This window comes from Neophocaena asiaeorientalis, unplaced genomic scaffold, assembly GCF_003031525.2.
Source record: "Neophocaena asiaeorientalis asiaeorientalis breed wild unplaced genomic scaffold, Neophocaena_asiaeorientalis_V1.1 scaffold11, whole genome shotgun sequence".
Lineage (NCBI taxonomy): Eukaryota > Metazoa > Chordata > Mammalia > Artiodactyla > Phocoenidae > Neophocaena > Neophocaena asiaeorientalis.
This window is the reverse complement of record NW_020173124.1, coordinates 727,667-745,615: the sequence shown is the minus strand read 5'-3', so window position 1 is coordinate 745,615 and position 17,949 is coordinate 727,667. Positions and strand designations below refer to the sequence as shown.

The following is a 17,949-nucleotide window of genomic DNA, read 5'->3' as shown; positions in this document are numbered from 1 at the left end:
TTTTAGTTCCTTGATCTAACTCAGCATTCCCCCAAATTCTTGCTTGAGAATATGAATCACCTTGGGTGCATATTACTGATAAAGATCCCCAGGTTTCTACCTGCCTTCCACAAAGATTCCCCATTCAATAGGTCTTGCATAGAGTCAAGGAATCTGTATTTTGGGAAAATCACCTCATGTGATTCTTATCCCAAGATAAGACCGGAGAATATAAACTCTGTGATTTCAAATTCTCTACAAATAAGAATTTGATAGTGCTACTGCAATGAATTATCACAAACATAATGGCTTAAAACAACAGAAATTTATTCTCTCACAACTTTGGAGGCCAGAAGTCCAAAATCAAGGTGTCAGCAGAGCCTCCTTTCAAGGGAATCCTTTCTTGCCTCTTTCAACTTCTGTTGGCTCCTGGCTCTCCTTCACTGTTCCAGCATAACTCTAATCTCTTGTCTCCATCTTCACAGATTCTTTCCTGTGTCTCTTTCTCTTTCTCCTATAAGGACACCAGTCCCTGGATTTAAGTTCCAGCCTTAATCTAGGATGATCTCATCTCAAGATCCTTAACTTAATTACATGTGCAAAGACCCTATTTCTAAATAAGGTCACAATCATATGTACTAGGGTTTAGGATTGGACATATCTTTTTGATCCATACAATTCAGTCCACTACATCTGGGGAACTTTATTATGCCCTATACCACCAATTGAATTATAATGGAGGCTCAGGTATAGGTAGTTTTAAAAGCTGAACAGGTAATTCTGATATGCATCCAGGTTTCTGAAATACCCTCCTAATACCTATTAATTTAGTCCCTGCCTCCTGGTTAACTTCTCACCAAATCTCTCTATAATATTCCTCCAATCCTCAAATTCTCTTGCTTTTCCTTTGTATCTAGAGCTCTGCACTAACAGATGTAATTTGCTGGCTCACTAGCCACTGGGCAATAATAATTATAACGGCCTCTATGGTGCTGACAGAAACGCAGGCCTTTAAATCTATCAAAAGTAAACATGAATTCTTCAGAGATTTCAGCAGCATTAATTTCCTCATTGGTTATACACACATTGTATATACATATACACGCATATATATGCACACACATACACACACATATATGCATATACTCAAACATTATATAAATATAATCAGAATCAAATGAGATAATATATGCAAAATCTAGATAGTACTTGGTATCTAGTAGTCATCCAATAGAAGATTTCTTTTTTCTTCCTTTCAAATAATGTTTTATTCTCAAATGAGAATAGATAGATAGATAGATATTCTCAAATGGAAATATATATTTTCAACTGGAGTTAGAGTTGGCCCAATTGAAATTAGTTCCGAAAATAGCAATATTTCCGAATCCTTATTTTCTAATATTAAATTTAGTGTTTTGAAAGATGTCAGGTTGAAGTCCTATATTGATCCAGGAAACATCATATCTATAATGCTGAGTTGGCATTCTGCAAACAGAAAGCTATGTACATATGCCAATATTTGAATCACAAGTTGCTGTTTATTGCTATGATAAGATCTTTTCTAACATTTGAGCAGATCATAGGTGGTTGAAGTTGGGACCCTACCCCAGGGTACTCTGCCACAAAGCAGTCAGGATGTAACTTCTGTGAGTCCTCCTGAGCCAGCATCCTTTTCAGAGCCTCATCCTTTTCAGAGCCTCAGCATCCTTTCAGATCCTCCTGAGCCAGCATCCTTTTCAGAACCTCATCCTTTTCAGAGCCTCATCCTTTTCAGAGCCTCATCCTTTTCAGAGCCTAATCCTTTTCAGAGCCTCAGCATCCTTTCAGATCCTCCTGAGCCAGCATCCTTTTCAGAACCTCATCCTTTATTGATCTGCTCTCCAAATATTGTGACATCAGCTTTTCGGTTCTCTAGAGTTCACCAAGTCAGGTGTTCTCACCTGCTGTGTTCTAGATGCCTGGGTCATAAGAGGAGACAAAAGGCAGAGTTTCTGTTACAGGTTAGGGGAGAGAAGAAAAAACAACATACCTCAATCAGCAAAAAGGCAAATAAAATAATTAAAACCTATGACAAGTGCTATGAAAGAAATAAGAAGCTAATGACATTTTAACCTGATGTACTTATGTGTGAATTTTCTAAATATTGATGCATTTTTTTAGCAAAAATTTATACATATCCTCTTCTTTAATATGTATAAATTCTTACACAGGAGGACTATGTCCTTATATGGTACTGAAATTCTAGGTTCAATATATGTCCATAATCTAGTCCATCTCTATCCCTATTTTGTATATAACTACATATATTTGTGTGTGTGCGTAGACACACACTTAGCTTTAAAAACTCAGATAATGTATAAAACAAAAAAAAAACTAGTAGTTACTTTACCTCACCCTTTTCACCAACTCCAGTGGCAACCGTTTTTAACTCTTAGCCAAGTTTTCTGGTTACTATTTCCATTTTTTCAGTAAAATGTTTAACCACTATTTCTTGATTTCCCAAAATTATACTCATCTTTTGGCTTCCTCTTAACTAGAATATTCTGTAAGTTAGTTTTAAATTAAAGCTGTACAAGTAAGTTAAAGTTGTACAACTTTAGAAAATAATGGGTTGTCATAATAATATAAGAAGTTGTTATCTCATGATGTAGTTAAAACCAATGAGAAACTATATTGAGAGAGTGGGAAAGGGAAAGTGTGGAGTACAAAAATTGCGGAGCACAGGCTCCAGACGCGCAGGCTCAGCGGCCATGGCTCACGGGCCCAGCCACTCTGCGGCACGTGGGATTCTCCCGGACTGGGGCACGAACCCGCGTCCCCTGCATCGGCAGGCGGACTCCCAACCACTGTGCCACCAGGGAAGCCCCAATTCTCATTTTTAATAAAGACATTTAGAAAGTTATATAATTTTCAAGATTTGATTAGTAAAATATTGCTTATTGGTCAGCTTCCATAAATATACGGAAGACTATATATCAATCATTTGTGATTTTCTTCAGTTTTAATCAAAATGATTATAATGTAATTGTTGCATGAGAAAAAGTCTGGTATAATATTTCTTCTTCGGAAACTATTGAGACTTGCTTCGTGGCCAGGGAATTTATTGTTTTTGTAGAATTCCCTTGTGAACAGAAGAAAAATGTGTATTTTTTATAGGTTGCTGTAGATTTTTTTTGACATATAGATGGATAGACAGACTGATGGATAGATGATATTACTCAAGCTTATTAATTTTTTAAATATTCTCTGTATATTTATTCCTGTTTAAGGATAACTTAAAAAATAAAAGCTAATTTCTCTGAAATGTTTTTTCTTTTACATGTAAAATAGCAATAATAAAAACTATCTCGTAGTAGTAGTTTTATAGTCATGAGGATTAAATAGGAACCACATACAACACCAAATACAGTGTTTGGGTAGTTAAGTACCACTCTTCCATTGGTTAGTTGGTAGTACTAATTCCCCTTTTTCCTTAATTCCATGCAATGATTAACATCAATGCTGATCTCATTCTATAAGACGATTTAAAATATGGGACGATTTAAAATATCTCTCATAAATTCTGGGAAATTCTAAAGAAGTATCTTTTCAAATATCACCTATCTCCATTTTCTCTCTTCACTGTTTTTGGAACTGTTAGGTTAGTGTTTGATCATTTTAGTCTGTCCTCCATGATTCTTAATCCCTTCCACATTATTTTTAATTGCATTTGAGTCTTCGTTGTTGGGTCTTAGTTGCTGCATGCGGGCTTTCTCTAGTTGCGACGAGCGGGGGCTACTCTTCACTGCAGTGTGTGGGCTTCTCATTGCGGTGGCTTCTCTTTGCAGAGCCTGGGCTCTAGGCGCACGAGCTTCAGTAGTTGTGGCACGTGGGCTCAGTAGTTGTGGCTTGCGGGCTCTAGAGCACAGGCTCAACAGTTGTGGCACACAGGTTTAGTTGCTCCGTGGCATGTGGGATCTTCCCAGACCAGGGCTCAAACCCGTGTCCCCTGCATTGGCAAGCAGATTCTCAACAACTGCACCACCAAGGAAGTCCCAATAGTGATCGTTTCTGAATCTGTCTCTCAAGTCTATTTACAGCTCCTAAAGTTTCACTACTTCTATCTTACACCATATTGTAGCCATTCTGAAATTCTTACAGTTTCTCAGACATTTTATATACTCTGACTTCTAGGCCTTCAGAAATGCCATCTTTCTGGAATATTGTAAAAGCACTCATTTTCCTCCTGTTTATCTGATTTAACCTGAATCTATCATTTGTATCCGCTTGTAGAACACTTCCTTTGGGGCACAATATCTAAGATTAGTTTAGATGCGTATGTTATGTGTTGCAATAACACTTTGTACTGCCTATATTGTAGCATTTTTCAGAGATTTATTAAAGTCACTTCTTTAATTATATTACAAATGTTTTTCCTACCAGATTATAAGCATTCTGAGAAAAGAAAATGCTGAAAATTGTATTCCCAGTGCCTAGTACCATTCTATTCTATTCATTCATTCATTCATTCTAGGTGATGTATCTCTAAGGCTTAGAACTCTGTCTGGTATAAAGTTTTCAGTAAAATATCTTGAATGAATATCTTGAACCTTTGCAGTAGTTTTCTACTCTGTTTCATAGAGTTGGAACCTGGGGTCAGGAGTATTAAGTAACTTTCCAAGGTCACACATTAGTGATAAAACCAGGATTTGCACTCAGGTTTGCTTACCTGTAAGGTTTATATTCTTTATACATGGCCTCATATGTGAGATATAAAATGAGGTTTTTATGTAACAACAATGAAAGAGCATCAAAATGAAGACGATTTGGGGTACACTGTTCTCTTACATTTTTCTCCAAAGTGTATTTACTCTATTGGATCTTTGGAAGTCTGTCCTCTATAAGTACCAATTCTCTGGAGCCACAAGTAGCGTCAGTAACTAGAAGTGTTATATATTTTCTCAGAGGCTGTAGTCCTATAATTGCTGTAATCTTATGAAGTACTGGTATTTTCCATAACTATAATTTAATTATATGCTTTGGAGTAGGTAAAAGTCAGAATTGGAGTATAAATAGAAGACGTAAACCACAGAAAAAACAAATTTTTCATCTTTACCCCAGTATTTCTTTGATATAATTTTTAAGGGTATTGGTATGATCAGCAGGGTATAGTGAAGAAATAATATATTTTGGACTAGTATTCATATTTTACTCTGACACTTGCTGGTTATGCAGTGTATCCTTAGGCAAGTTATGCTGTTCTGCAAATTTGGGTTAGTAGTAACAATTGCAGGGCTGTTGTGAAGAGTGTAAGTAATGTATATGTGGCTAGCCTAGTACCTCTTCTCAATAAATAGTAATATATAATGTGAGTATTATTGTCTCTTTCATGTTTATATAACACTTTCCTAACCACAGACTCCTTTATTATTCTTAACATTTATTTTAATTTGAATCTTCTATACATTTTCTACACACTTAATCATGAAGGTCAAATTTATATATATAGGATGTGTAATATATGCTCTCAAACCTGTGATAACTGTATTTTGAAACTTCAATAAGTTACTTATAAATATTCATATTGGGGCCAAGGAAGAGGAATAAGTAGGAAAAGCCTATATTAGAGACAGGAAAAAAACATAAATTGGATCTGAAATCTACCTCACTGGGAAACATTTCTCTAAGCTTTGTATATTAGATAAATATTAGTACCATACCAACCATGATTACCCTTGAGAGAAAGAGAAAATTGTTGCCATTTACACAATAGCCTACATAGAACCTGGCAATAAATTTTAGGTGAAAGATATTAGATGAATTGAGCATACTACCTGCAACAATGGAAGATTTTTTAACAGTCCATTAATCCATATTATATATTCTATGAGGTTGAAGTAACTATAGAAATAAAATAGTTTTCCTTGCTGTAATTTTAACATGATAAATATTCTTTGACTTTGGATCTTTGTGTCTCAAGGAAGATCAAAAGTCAAAGAATATTTATGCAAAATCAAGAAAGAAAAGCTTATGTATAACATTTAAGTCTTTATCAAATATAAGAATTCATAATGATATTTTAACAGAACAAGTATCCAGAAACAAACTGAAATATTGGATTCTATTTTCAACTTTAAAATTAACACTAATATGGAAGAACAGGGAAAATGTTACATTTACTTTAAAAAGTTTTTGTTTTATTTGTTAGGAGAAAAATATGTATTGTCATTAGATCTCATTTCTCTATCACCATCAGATACTGGTTATAGGACACTAAGGAGTTATGGACACAGTATTTTCCAACATTAGTGAAAAATGGGTGGAGACCTATATTAAACTTTTTTGATGGAACTCTTTCTAAAATGTATTTTACATTTGACTGCATTATTAAGCAGAGAAAAGCCCAAGATAATTTTAACATTTCTTTATTTGTTAGTTCTTTCATGTATCTGAAATTCAGTTACTGTGTTTTATAGGAATGCTGTGATAATCCCAGGAGTTATTCAGGTGATGAGCCCTATTTGTTCCACATTAAATTCTTTTAGAGTGTTGTGCATTTCCAGATAATGCTTCTTCTGACTTCTTGATCTTTAGGACTTAAAGGACTCAAGAGATCATGTTATAAACCAGGAGTCTGTGACCAGAGAGGCTATGTGATTTACCGATAAGGAAACAAAAATGAATCATTAGTGACTTTACTCTGCTGCATGTGTCCATTAAATTAATACCTTCATTCTTTTTAGTGATTTGCCCTATGCTTTCTTCTAGTTCCCAATTTTTTTTTCTCTATAGAATTTACCTATTGGTCCTATAAACTCAGACAACAAGGTTTCCAAGAGAAACGATGTAACTAAGTATTATGTTAAAAATGAATCAGAAATGAGGTGTAGTTGCTTAAGAACATATATGCATTATATGCATATGTTGACCTAAAACAAATAAACTTATGATGTTGGCTATATGTTCCAAAGTTTACAGAAAAGAGATTTTAAAATGTAAATTAACCTATTATAGATGCCTAAAGATGTAATGCTATTAAAAAAAATTAGATCTCATCATATCTTACACATTGCATTTAGTTGCTTACTCATTTTAATCATAACTTATGTTGATACTTCATATAAAGTCTCTATTCATGTCTACTGTACATCTTCTAAACATTAAGCACTTATTTATCTAAGGAGGAGAACACTTTTTTGACAAAATTCATGTTGATTCTTGAAAGATTAGCATAAGTTTTCATTATCTTGTCAAGTTAAAAAAATACTTAGGAATATTGATTAAATTATGCCTTGTGCATTTTTCATTTCTCTTTTGAGTGCTTTCTCTTATATGTCTGAGTATTTGTTGGGTTGCTACATGCATGGCTTTTGATATAGTCTTTTATCTCTGCATATCCGTGATTGCCTCCTTATCACTTCTATCTTTGAATCATATTTAGGCTCTCATCACATGTTTTGGCTTCAAAAAGTTACACTTATTCTAAAATTCATATCTCAAGAAATGGCTTTGGTAATCATAAAATTTAGTAAAGATTTGTTCAGTTTTAGAATCATTTCCATTGTTGATATTATGCCAGTACCTCAGATGGATATACTCAAAGGTAAATTCACACAAAGAAATTGCTTTTTAAGAAGTAAAGAAGCAGGTAGTCAAGGATGCCATGTCAACCTGATCTGGTATGAAACCACTACTTTCCCTACATGTTATTTATGAAATAATAGCAATTTATATTGTCATTGCATAAGTTACCAATATTAAAAATGTCTATATATGGGCTTCCCTGGTGGCACAGTGGTTGAGAGTCCGCCTGCCGATTTGGGGGACGCGGGTTTGTGCCCTGGTCCGGGAGGATCCCACATGCCGCGGAGCCGCTGGGCCCGTGGGCCATGGCCGCTGGGCCTGAGCGTCCGGAGCCTGTGCGTACCGCAAAAAAAAAAAAAAAGGAAAACAATGGCTATATCACTTGCCGTCTGTTCACTGAATATCACTGCTGATCATCCTGGCTGACTCTCTTTTCCCAGCTCAGCTACATGATAGGGAGAGTTCTTACAGGCTCCAAAGGTAACTCATTGTTTCACCATTTTAAGAACAAGGGTGAATATTTTAGCCTCCGATTTAAATTTGAAATATTATTTTGGGGATAATATACAAAATAGGTCTTTGACAGGATCACACAAAATGAATTTGCTTGCATTTTACTATTAATTCTAGTTACTAGTGATTTGCCAAAAATATGTATTGATATAGACTTTTAATTTTAAAATGCCATGGTTTTTAAGGGAAAATGCAAAAATTCTATAGGACTTATAGCAATGTCATTTAAAATTCTTATTTCCTGAAAATACCTTCACTAGTGTACTTCATTGGTTGAAGTACTAAGAAAATACTCAATAACATAGTTTTCAAGTGGAACCACTACCTGGAGTTACTTTGTAAAGTCCTCTTAAAAAAGAAATGATCCAGACGAGGACTTGAGGGAAAACCTGGGAAGCATGACTGCCAAATAGGCCCAAGTTCCATGAGGACGGCAAGGCCATATGGGGTCCGATGGTAACTACCATTCAAATCTTCTTATAAATGGTGCAGTGGTTCCCTGGGAACCACTTGCCCAGGGAAGACAGCATGATGTGTGAGGTCAGCCTTATCCAATAGTCCAGAGGGCCTGATGATGGAGAGAAGGTGTAGGGAGCAAACTGCCCATGCATGTGTGAGCCCCATGATTTAGCCTTTAAGGCTCTATGGAATGAGTACCTGGGTCAGGACTGTGTTTAAAAACTTAAAAGAAAAACAAAAAAAAAAGGCCTAAAGAAGTGTGACCAAAATGATTGGGTAAATCTTGGTATGATCTGCCCTATAAAAATAAATCAAAAGTTGATAGTATTATAGAATTTAAAGAAAAGATCAAGATTCAAAATGATTGAAATTTTCCAACATTATGAAATAGTGACTGGTACAGACAAAAACTTGTGAACCAAATGCTAAAGAAGTGAAAGTATTTAGGGACTCATTTCTGCTAGACACAAGGAAGTTCTCCTTTACACAATGAAACATTTTATGAGAAATATTTAACCTTTAAGCTGAAAATACATATGGGTAGAGTAAAAATATGGGTAGAGTAAATAACAGGTAATTCATGGATGGTAAATGAAAGTAAGGTAGGAAATCGGTACGAGGTTGTTATAGATGGAGTGATAGATGAAGAGCTTGATGAACTGAATTCTAAAGACCTATTTTCCATTAAGGAAATACATATAACTTGAGGCAAGTCTAACTTTCATGCTCTCAGTTTCTTTAGGGCTGAAATAATTGGATATAATCAATGGTTTTCTTTTTTTTGAGCAAAGAAATATATTGTTATTATTCATATATTTTTCTCCAAATAAAATAGTACTCAAAACTCCAAAATTAAAACTATAGGTAGATAAATAATTGTGTAGATAGGTAAGATGTGAACAGTTTTGGCTGAAGGAGTTTGGGCAGCCCGAGTCCAGCTGCTCCACCCCCTTGGTAGCTCTGAGACAAGCTACAAAATACAACTTGAAAATATTGCTGGTCCCCCTGCCATCAAATATAGGCTGTGATTCTACGTCACTTGTCTTAGAGAGAAAAGCAAGTGTTGCCACAAAATGACTTTGGCTCCACCTATGAGAGGAACAGTAATAAACAATATGGGCCACAGTTCTGTCTCCATGTGTCCTTTTCTTCTGCCTTTATGCCAGTGAAATGATGGAGGATTTTCATTCTTCTTTTTCTATTTTTTTTCATGTCTATTAAATAGGTTGTGTGTGTGAGGATTTATGATTCCATGAATATTGTCTTGGGAGATAAAAGTTCTGATATTGAGCATACCATGTAAAGGCTACATGAATTACTTTCACCATATGAAAAACTTTCTCCTGGGAAATATTAGTAAGCTGCTCTGAATTCCTTGGATGAACTGTTTGCAGTTATATTTTCTCTTATTATTACTACCTTTTTTCTTTCTTTATTTCTTGCAGTCAGTCTTGATTATCTGATCTTATTATGACAAAATTGTCTGCTGAATTTACCAGTCCTTTGAATTGGCTAGTGATCTCCTTTTAGAATTGTTTTCTGTGCTAATTCTATGTTTTTCTTTTTAATTTTTGTTGTCATAGTTATCTAAGGGTTAGGAAAGGAGGTCTTTTGATTTAATTTAGTAAAATTTTACTTTGAAGTCCAGTTCTTTGCTGTTGTTGATTTTCAGGGGAATTTTTGTGGGGTTTTTTTTTAACCTCTTTATTGGAGTATAATTGCTTTACAATGATGTGTTACTTTCTGCTTTATAACAAAGTTTCACACTTTCAAAATCTATAATGTTTGATACCAGCTAAACTAAATTTAATGAGTTTTTTGTTTGTGTTTGTTTTCTTACTTTCAACTTATTATGTTGACATCACTCAGGCAAAGTTGGATCTAACCTTCCTACTTCGGCTCTCTATGTTCAGAAAAGGCCTTTCCCTTTTAAAGCACATACTTTACTTTGAAGCACATGAATATAGAGCTTCATCCAGCTATTCTTCACTGGGCGGAGCTTGAGTCCCTTGGTGCAGGGAATTGACATCTATTTATTTTTTCTTGCAGTATAATGAATCTAAACAGTCCTTCATCAAGTGATTCTCCTTGGTTTTCAGTCACTGAAATGTACTCATATAAAAGATATTAAAAGTATGTGTATCCTAAGTCCTCAAGAAGTTACTGCCACCATATTTGTTTACCTAACATTTCCTCTGTGCCTTTTGTGGAAGAGAAGGTAGAGTTCTGATCATATTAGCAAATGAGAAACAAATTAAGTGAAACACAGTTGATAACACCTTTCCTATTGGATGTTTTTATATCTTTCACAGAATTCCCGACTTGTGAGCCACTAACTCAATTTGCATGCAAAAGTGGAAGATGCATTAGCAGCAAATGGCACTGCGACTCTGGCAAGTACCAAATGTCCACGAGACTGCACTGATTTGATTGGGGGCCTGGCTGGCTGTGCAGCTTTGCCTCTTTCTGAGGTAGTTTGTGAGAGGAGGTTGCAGAGTCAAGCAAAATGGCCAAGATGAGTGGTGAGAGGGCAGCTGGCACGTCAATGGGGATTAGCATTAAGGAAAATGGAGCTCAATATCTGTCCCTTGGGGCTGTGATGGAGATTTGTTTTCAGATATTATGCTGGACATAGCCTAAGTCTACAAACATGAAGTGAAAGCAACAACTGAGGAAACGACCTGGACAATTCAGGCTCCCCAAAGCATTTATGTGAAATGCTCTATAACCTCAGGATGGAGTAGTTTATAAATTATATTGGAATTATCCATGGTCTCAACTTTGTCACTTTTTTTTTATGTACAAATGGTATTTTTTCTTCACTCAATTGTATCATTATGTTAAATTATGCCAAATACAGGTAAATGAATTATACATAAATCGATACCGTCTCAGCCATTGATTTCAATTTAATCTGTTTTCACTTCACATTCCTCTCGCCTCCCTCCTGCAACAGTTGTTAATAAAGAGTATAAGTCATTGCTAATGATAGTGTACAATAATTTCCTGATATAAATACACACTTAAGAGCCAGTGGAGGAAGGGTACACAGTGAGCCCTCTTGTGGGAGAATGGAGAAAAAGGATCTGAATTAAAAATACAGTTATAAACTCTGGGGTACAAAGGTTCTAGGTCTAAATAGTAATTTTCCAGCAATAATTATATCACAAGCTGTATCATTTCATAAAATTCCTACAGTCACCATTGTCTTCCCACTTCATAATTATTTCATGTTGCATAGATTTATTTAGTCAGTGGTTAGTCATTTCTGAGTGAAATGGAAGTTAAGCTTCAAAATCTAAAGTCAAGGATTTTTCCCCCTTAGTTTAGTAGTTGGTATTCAATCAGAAATAAACAATATAAAAATGAAAATAATTCTCCCACTGCTCATGGGAAATGTTGATCATTGATTTATCATTCCTTTTTTTAATAACAAAAGAAAGCTCTCAATACCAAAAAGAAATGTTAAGTATTTCATAAGGAAAAGTTTCTCCATGGACCAGTTCTCACCACCTGGCTGTTGCTTCTTTCCAGATGATGACTGTGGGGACGGGAGTGATGAGGTTGGCTGTGTTCAGTCCTGCTTTGATAATCAGTTCAGATGTTCCAGTGGCAGATGTATCCCAGGCCATTGGGCCTGTGATGGTGACAATGACTGTGGAGACTTCAGTGATGAAATCAATTGTACCAGAGAAGGTTAGTAATTTTGTGAATCTGCAGAATCTCATTTTAAAGTGATATATAATATTTGGAGTATTTTAGAGTGAATATCATAGAAAAATAAATTGTTCATCAGATTAAAAAAAGTATGTGGAACTATATAAAATAATTTGCTGATCTCTTTACTTTTACTTTTTCTTTTCTCTGGTTTCTCAACCTTAATTCCTCCTTATACTTTGATACCTTCTTCTTTGGTCTTCACTTCCTATTTCATTAGATGCTTTACTTTCATTTGATCCTTTACTTACTACTCTTTTAATCCCCTACAACTTCTAAATTTCCAAACCCCCAAACCCATCCCCAAAGGAAAAAATAAAAAGAATAAGAAAGGCATAATTTTCCTTTTATTTTTACACTATATTTGTTTCCTGAAGGCTGGAAATCATCCCCTATTAAACGGTGATGTATTCCAACTGATTGACCTTCTGGAATGCAAGCTAAAAGAGGAAGGAGATCATGACCATGTTTCCCAGCATATCCATGGGCAGCCTGACCCTGTTGTTTGCATGGGTAGCTCTGCAAAATTTGATCAGCCACAGGACGTGTTAATAAATTAGAAATCATGTTGGAAATATCACAGAAAAAGCATTAGCCTGTCAAAAATTCATAACAACAATAACACCAACTAGAACTTTCTTTCTGCCTAAGAAATTGAAATAATTTATTATCCATTCTTTCATTTATTCCAAAAATACTTATTGAGAACTTTTCATGTGCCAGGCACTGTGCTTGGACCAAAGGATAGATTAAAGAATGAAAAAACATATTCCCTGTTTAGTTTTAAAAATCTAGCATGCAAACAGACAAACAACAAAGTGAATTATTTTATGTGGTGACGGGGCAGAGCGTACCACATACTATGTGATCATAAGAAAGAAATCATTTTCCAAGTGTTTTCCAAGGAGATATATTTGTCTTCTGCAAATATTTGACAACCTATAAAACAGAATATTTCTAAAGTATTTTCTCTGACATGAATTCCTTTTGTCTTTCTTTCTTCATTTCTCTCTCTTTCTCTCTCTCTCTCTGTCTTCATTTCTCTTCATTTCTCTCAATTGTAACTACTGGAAACAGTGGCAATTAGAGATTATCTACATAATACTAGGTTCTTAAAGGAATAAATCTAGCTTTTTGGTGAACTCCCTTAGTGACTTATTAAAAGAGATATTGTCTGATTTTGATTTTACCTGTGTGACCTGGGTTATAAGACTCGAGGCATGATCCAAATATGGCTAGTCACCTATGAGCCATGAAGTGATAAAACACATGGTCCTCATGGTGATCATGGCATGAGTCATGTCTTTCCTGACAGTGGACATAACAGAAGCTATAGTAAAAACAGAAAATGACTAAGAAAATTTTTGGAACAGTATCTTATAAAATTCAACATGAAGATATTTTAATTTAATTTTGCTTCAAAATCGAGAGGAATGATAAATCCCTCTCTCTCTCTCTCTTTCTCTCTCTCTTTCCCCCTCTCCCTTTATCTCTATCTCATTGTTGTGTCCTTTCCTCTCTCAATTTAGTTGGTCCACTAGTATATATGAACTAGAACTTTTTGCCTATCACTAATCTGGAGTGGAAAAAGGAAAGGTATATAAAAAGATATTTTTCCTCTTTTTCTTTGTATATTTGAAACATTCATTTGGGGTGTGGTTGACATTTCATTACTAACTTAGCCTGAATATATACTATTGGTACATTTTCCCCCATCTATCAGATGGCTTTTTACGCTCCTCATGCGGTGTACATCTGTGGCGTGCTGACACTGACCCATAATATGCTGTGAAAGATAAATTGCCCCGGGGTTAATTTGCTTTCATCTCACAAGTGAGATCCCATCCCTCTGTTCTATGTGCATGTATCTCTAAGTTAAACTGATCATTGCACATTAAGAAGTTTTGGGGAGATTGCTTTAGCCTTATGAGTATCCAAAGTGAGTGGCCCATCCCCTTAGAGACTCTCTAGAGAGTTTGGATTATAGAATCAGTGGCTAAGGTTAATGACCTTTATCTTGAGGGCATCTCAATTTCACTAATATATTACTGTAAAGGATATACTGTCAGTGTGAATGCCATGCGTTTCTTATATGATTATGATAATATGCTAAGGAAATGATCCAGGTAACCCACATGATTCTTGGACATGTTTCAAGGAAAGAATGAGAAGAACTTCCTGAACTAATTTATATTTAACTGATTATAAGTTGTACTAGGATTCCCTGATCAAATATTTTACTTGGTGAATACAAGATGCAGGAATTGGGGACAAGTATCATTCTGGGATGATTTCGGTGTGTAAGACAATCCATAGTATTTCAAAGGGCATTGAAATATTTTTATCCATCATTATATCATGTATGCTGATACGGAAGTTGTAAAATAACCATGACACATAGAATTGTTAACACTGATCAGGAAGGCCATTTTGCACTTGTAGGATTTGTGAGGATATTGCCAAGGTAAAGTAGAAATTTGATTCAATTAGTCATATAATTCAGTCCGAGAACCTGCTGCAGAAGAAAGAGCAAGGGGATTCCGTCTTGAGTTTCAGGACTGGCTGTCAAAACTGATCAAATCCACCATATAATTGCTCAGCACTTTACTTTACACTGCCTGGGTAAGCAGAGCATATGGTGCAGTTTCTCTCAACTCAAAAGGGCAGAAAATACTCTTGAATTGATTTTCAATAGTAAAGGAGAAGGAGATACCAAGAATCACATTCCATATATAATCTCTATTTCAGAAAATTCCTGAGCTTAAGTTCAATTCATATTCTTTCTGATACCACTTTCACGAAAAGAATTTCTCTGGTGATCATGTTTTCATCAGCAATATGATTAATATATGGGAAAACTGTTAATGACTAGTCCCCTCCTAGATTAACGTACACTCAACTCTTTCTTCCTTCATATTGTGCTGCTCTTTCTCTCACTTCCAAACTCCTTTACTAGGCAAAGAAGGCACAATATCTTTACAAGTCACTATGCAAGTGTGCACATGCGTGTGCACGCACGTGCACACACACACAGAGTCTAAAGTGGGATAGAAAGACCATCCGTGGCACATGATTCCTTCCTTTGTTTCAATGCCTGTTTATCATTAATTTAGCGCTTTTTAGTTCTGAATCCTTTGGTTGGTATATATATTTATAGTTACCCTTTTGTAGCTACTGGGTAAATAGTTTCTCCAAGTGGAAAAACAGTGAGGCTGGACTGTCAAAGAATTTGGTATGAGGGAACTTCCTCTAGAGCCTCAGTCCTGGCCATTTATTAAATATTGAAAGGTTTTGTAAAAAGATGGTTTTACCTATAAGAACATCAAGAATAAAGTTAAAATGAGACTTCAGTCTTTTCTTACAAGTCTTTACCTCCCTGGCTGTAATATTTTTAGAAAGAGACCATGAGAGAGAGATGTTGGACATATGTCACATCTGTAAAACACCAAATATATAGAATTAATCTTATCCCATTGTTGATAGTTTAGTTCATTTGAGTTATGTAAACTTTCATTCTCATACTCTTTTTGGGAATTTTGTCTCAAGCATATTTCACACAAGGAATAAGGCATTTCTATAATAAACATATGAAAATTGTGCAGTATCTTTAGACAGCTATTCTTCCAGGTCAATTTCCATTTAGAAATTGTTGTAAAAAATTATAACAAATAATTTCAACGTGCACTTGATGGAGAAGAGAACAGGTTTTCTCTAGAATAGATTTTGCCTCAATTTTATAATTTCTTCTAAATGCAACAATATCCCTCAAATATTTGGATTTTTCTTTGAGAAAGCCCCTGACACTATTTTCTGATTACTGTTCTCTAATGTCTTCTGTTTGGCTAAAAAGGGAGTATTTACTACCTGCTGCATTAAATGAATGATCTGGGTGATGCCGGAATGTGTGATCTCTTATTTACGTCACAAATACAAATTAAATGCAAATTTGAGATTTAGTATGTATTGACCTTCAATTTTGATTTCTTATAAATAATCTTTAACAAGTTCCCGTATCCATCAGGCAGTCAAATGTATACCATTATTAATGTACGTGCTCATACATGCTTATGTTCTTTTGCTTTAACTGCTTTTGTTTCTGCTTTGGAAACTTCCATTTCTTTTGGGCTTCATCTGCATTCATTCATGCATGCATTTATTCATTTGCCTCTCTACATCATTGTTCCCAGTTTAAGAAGGGAACTGGAGTAATTTTATTTTATCTTTGTAGTTTCATAGTCAAGTACAATATTTGATATATAATGAGTATTCAATAAAAAATTATTGAGTGAAAGAGTCTATTTCTTGACCACAAAAGTTGTTTATATTTTAGAATCAACACTTAATTGTTTTGTCTTATACATCTAGTAACTTCTGTTTCCTCATCCTGGAGTTTATTTCCATGATGACATACAAGGCTAGGTGTATGGATCTAATCATTTACATTTCCTCAATACAGCACAACCACTTTCATTTATCCAATAATATTGGTAATTTCAGCCTAGGATTCAATAAAATATAATAGATAGGAAATCTTCTTTATCTTTTATTATTGTTTACTTCTTTTTTTGTGTCCTCTATGTCAAATAGATAGAAAGTTTCCGAAAGATAAGAAAAGTTTACATCTTTTTTTTTAAACATCTTTATTGGAGTATAATTGCTTTACAATCGTGTGTTAGTTCCTGCTTTATAACAAAGTGAATCAGTTATACATATGTTCCCATATCTCTTCCCTCTTGCGTCTCCCTCCCTCCCACCCTCCCTTTCCCACCCCTCTAGGTGGTCATAAAGCACCCGAGCTGATCTCCCTGTGCTATGCAGCTGCTTCCCAATAGCTATCTATTTTATGTTTGATAGTGTATATATGTCCATGCCACTCTCTCACTTTGTCACAGCTTACTCTTCCCCCTCCCCATATCCTCAAGTCCATTCTCTAGTAGATCTATATCTTTATTCCTGTCATACCCCTAGGTTCTTCATAACATTTTTTTTCTTAAATTGTATATATATATGTGTTATCATATGGTATTTGTCTCTCTTTCTGACTTACTTCACTCTATATGACAGACTCTAGGTCCATCCACCTCATTACAAATAGCTCAATTTCGTTTCTTTTTATGGCTGAGTAATATTCCATTGTATATATGTGCCACATCTTCTTTATCCATTCATCTGTTGATGGACACTTAGGTTGTTTCCATCTCCTGGCTATTGTAAATAGAGCTGCAATGAACATTTTGGTACATGACTCCTTTTGAATTATGGCGTTCTCAGGGTATATGCCCAGTAGTGGGATTGCTGGGTCATATGGTAGTTCTATTTGTAGTTTTTTAAGGAACCCCCATATTGTTCTCCATAGTGGCTGTGCCAATTCACATGCCTACCAGCAATGCAAGAGTGTACCCTTTTCTACACACCCTCTCCAGCATTTATTGTTTCTAGATTTTTTGATGATGGCCATTCTGACTGGTGTGAGATGATATCTCATTGTAGTTTTGATTTGCATTTCTCTAATGATTAATGACGTTGAGCACTTTTTCATGTGTTTCTTGGTAGTCTGTATATCTTCTTTGGAGAAATGTCTATTTAGGTCTTCTGCCCATTTTTGGATTGGGTTGTTTGTTTTTTTGTTATTGAGCTGCATGAGCTGCTTGTAAATTTTGGAGATTAATCCTTTGTCAGTTGCTTCATTTGCAAATATTTTCTCCCATTCTGAGGGTT

The 17,949-nt window shown here is 35.1% G+C and overlaps 1 protein-coding gene across 1 annotated transcript in view; it reads left to right on the top strand.

The window, feature by feature from the left end:
* LRP1B (LDL receptor related protein 1B) overlaps nucleotides 1-17,949 on the top strand; it is a 1,787,379-nt gene that overhangs the window by 1,091,768 nt on the left and 677,662 nt on the right. Inside the window, exons 19-20 of the mRNA XM_024744102.1 lie at nucleotides 10,827-10,907; nucleotides 12,049-12,210. Coding sequence (XP_024599870.1) covers nucleotides 10,827-10,907; nucleotides 12,049-12,210 — 243 coding nt within the window. The remainder of the gene's footprint in view (nucleotides 1-10,826; nucleotides 10,908-12,048; nucleotides 12,211-17,949) is intronic.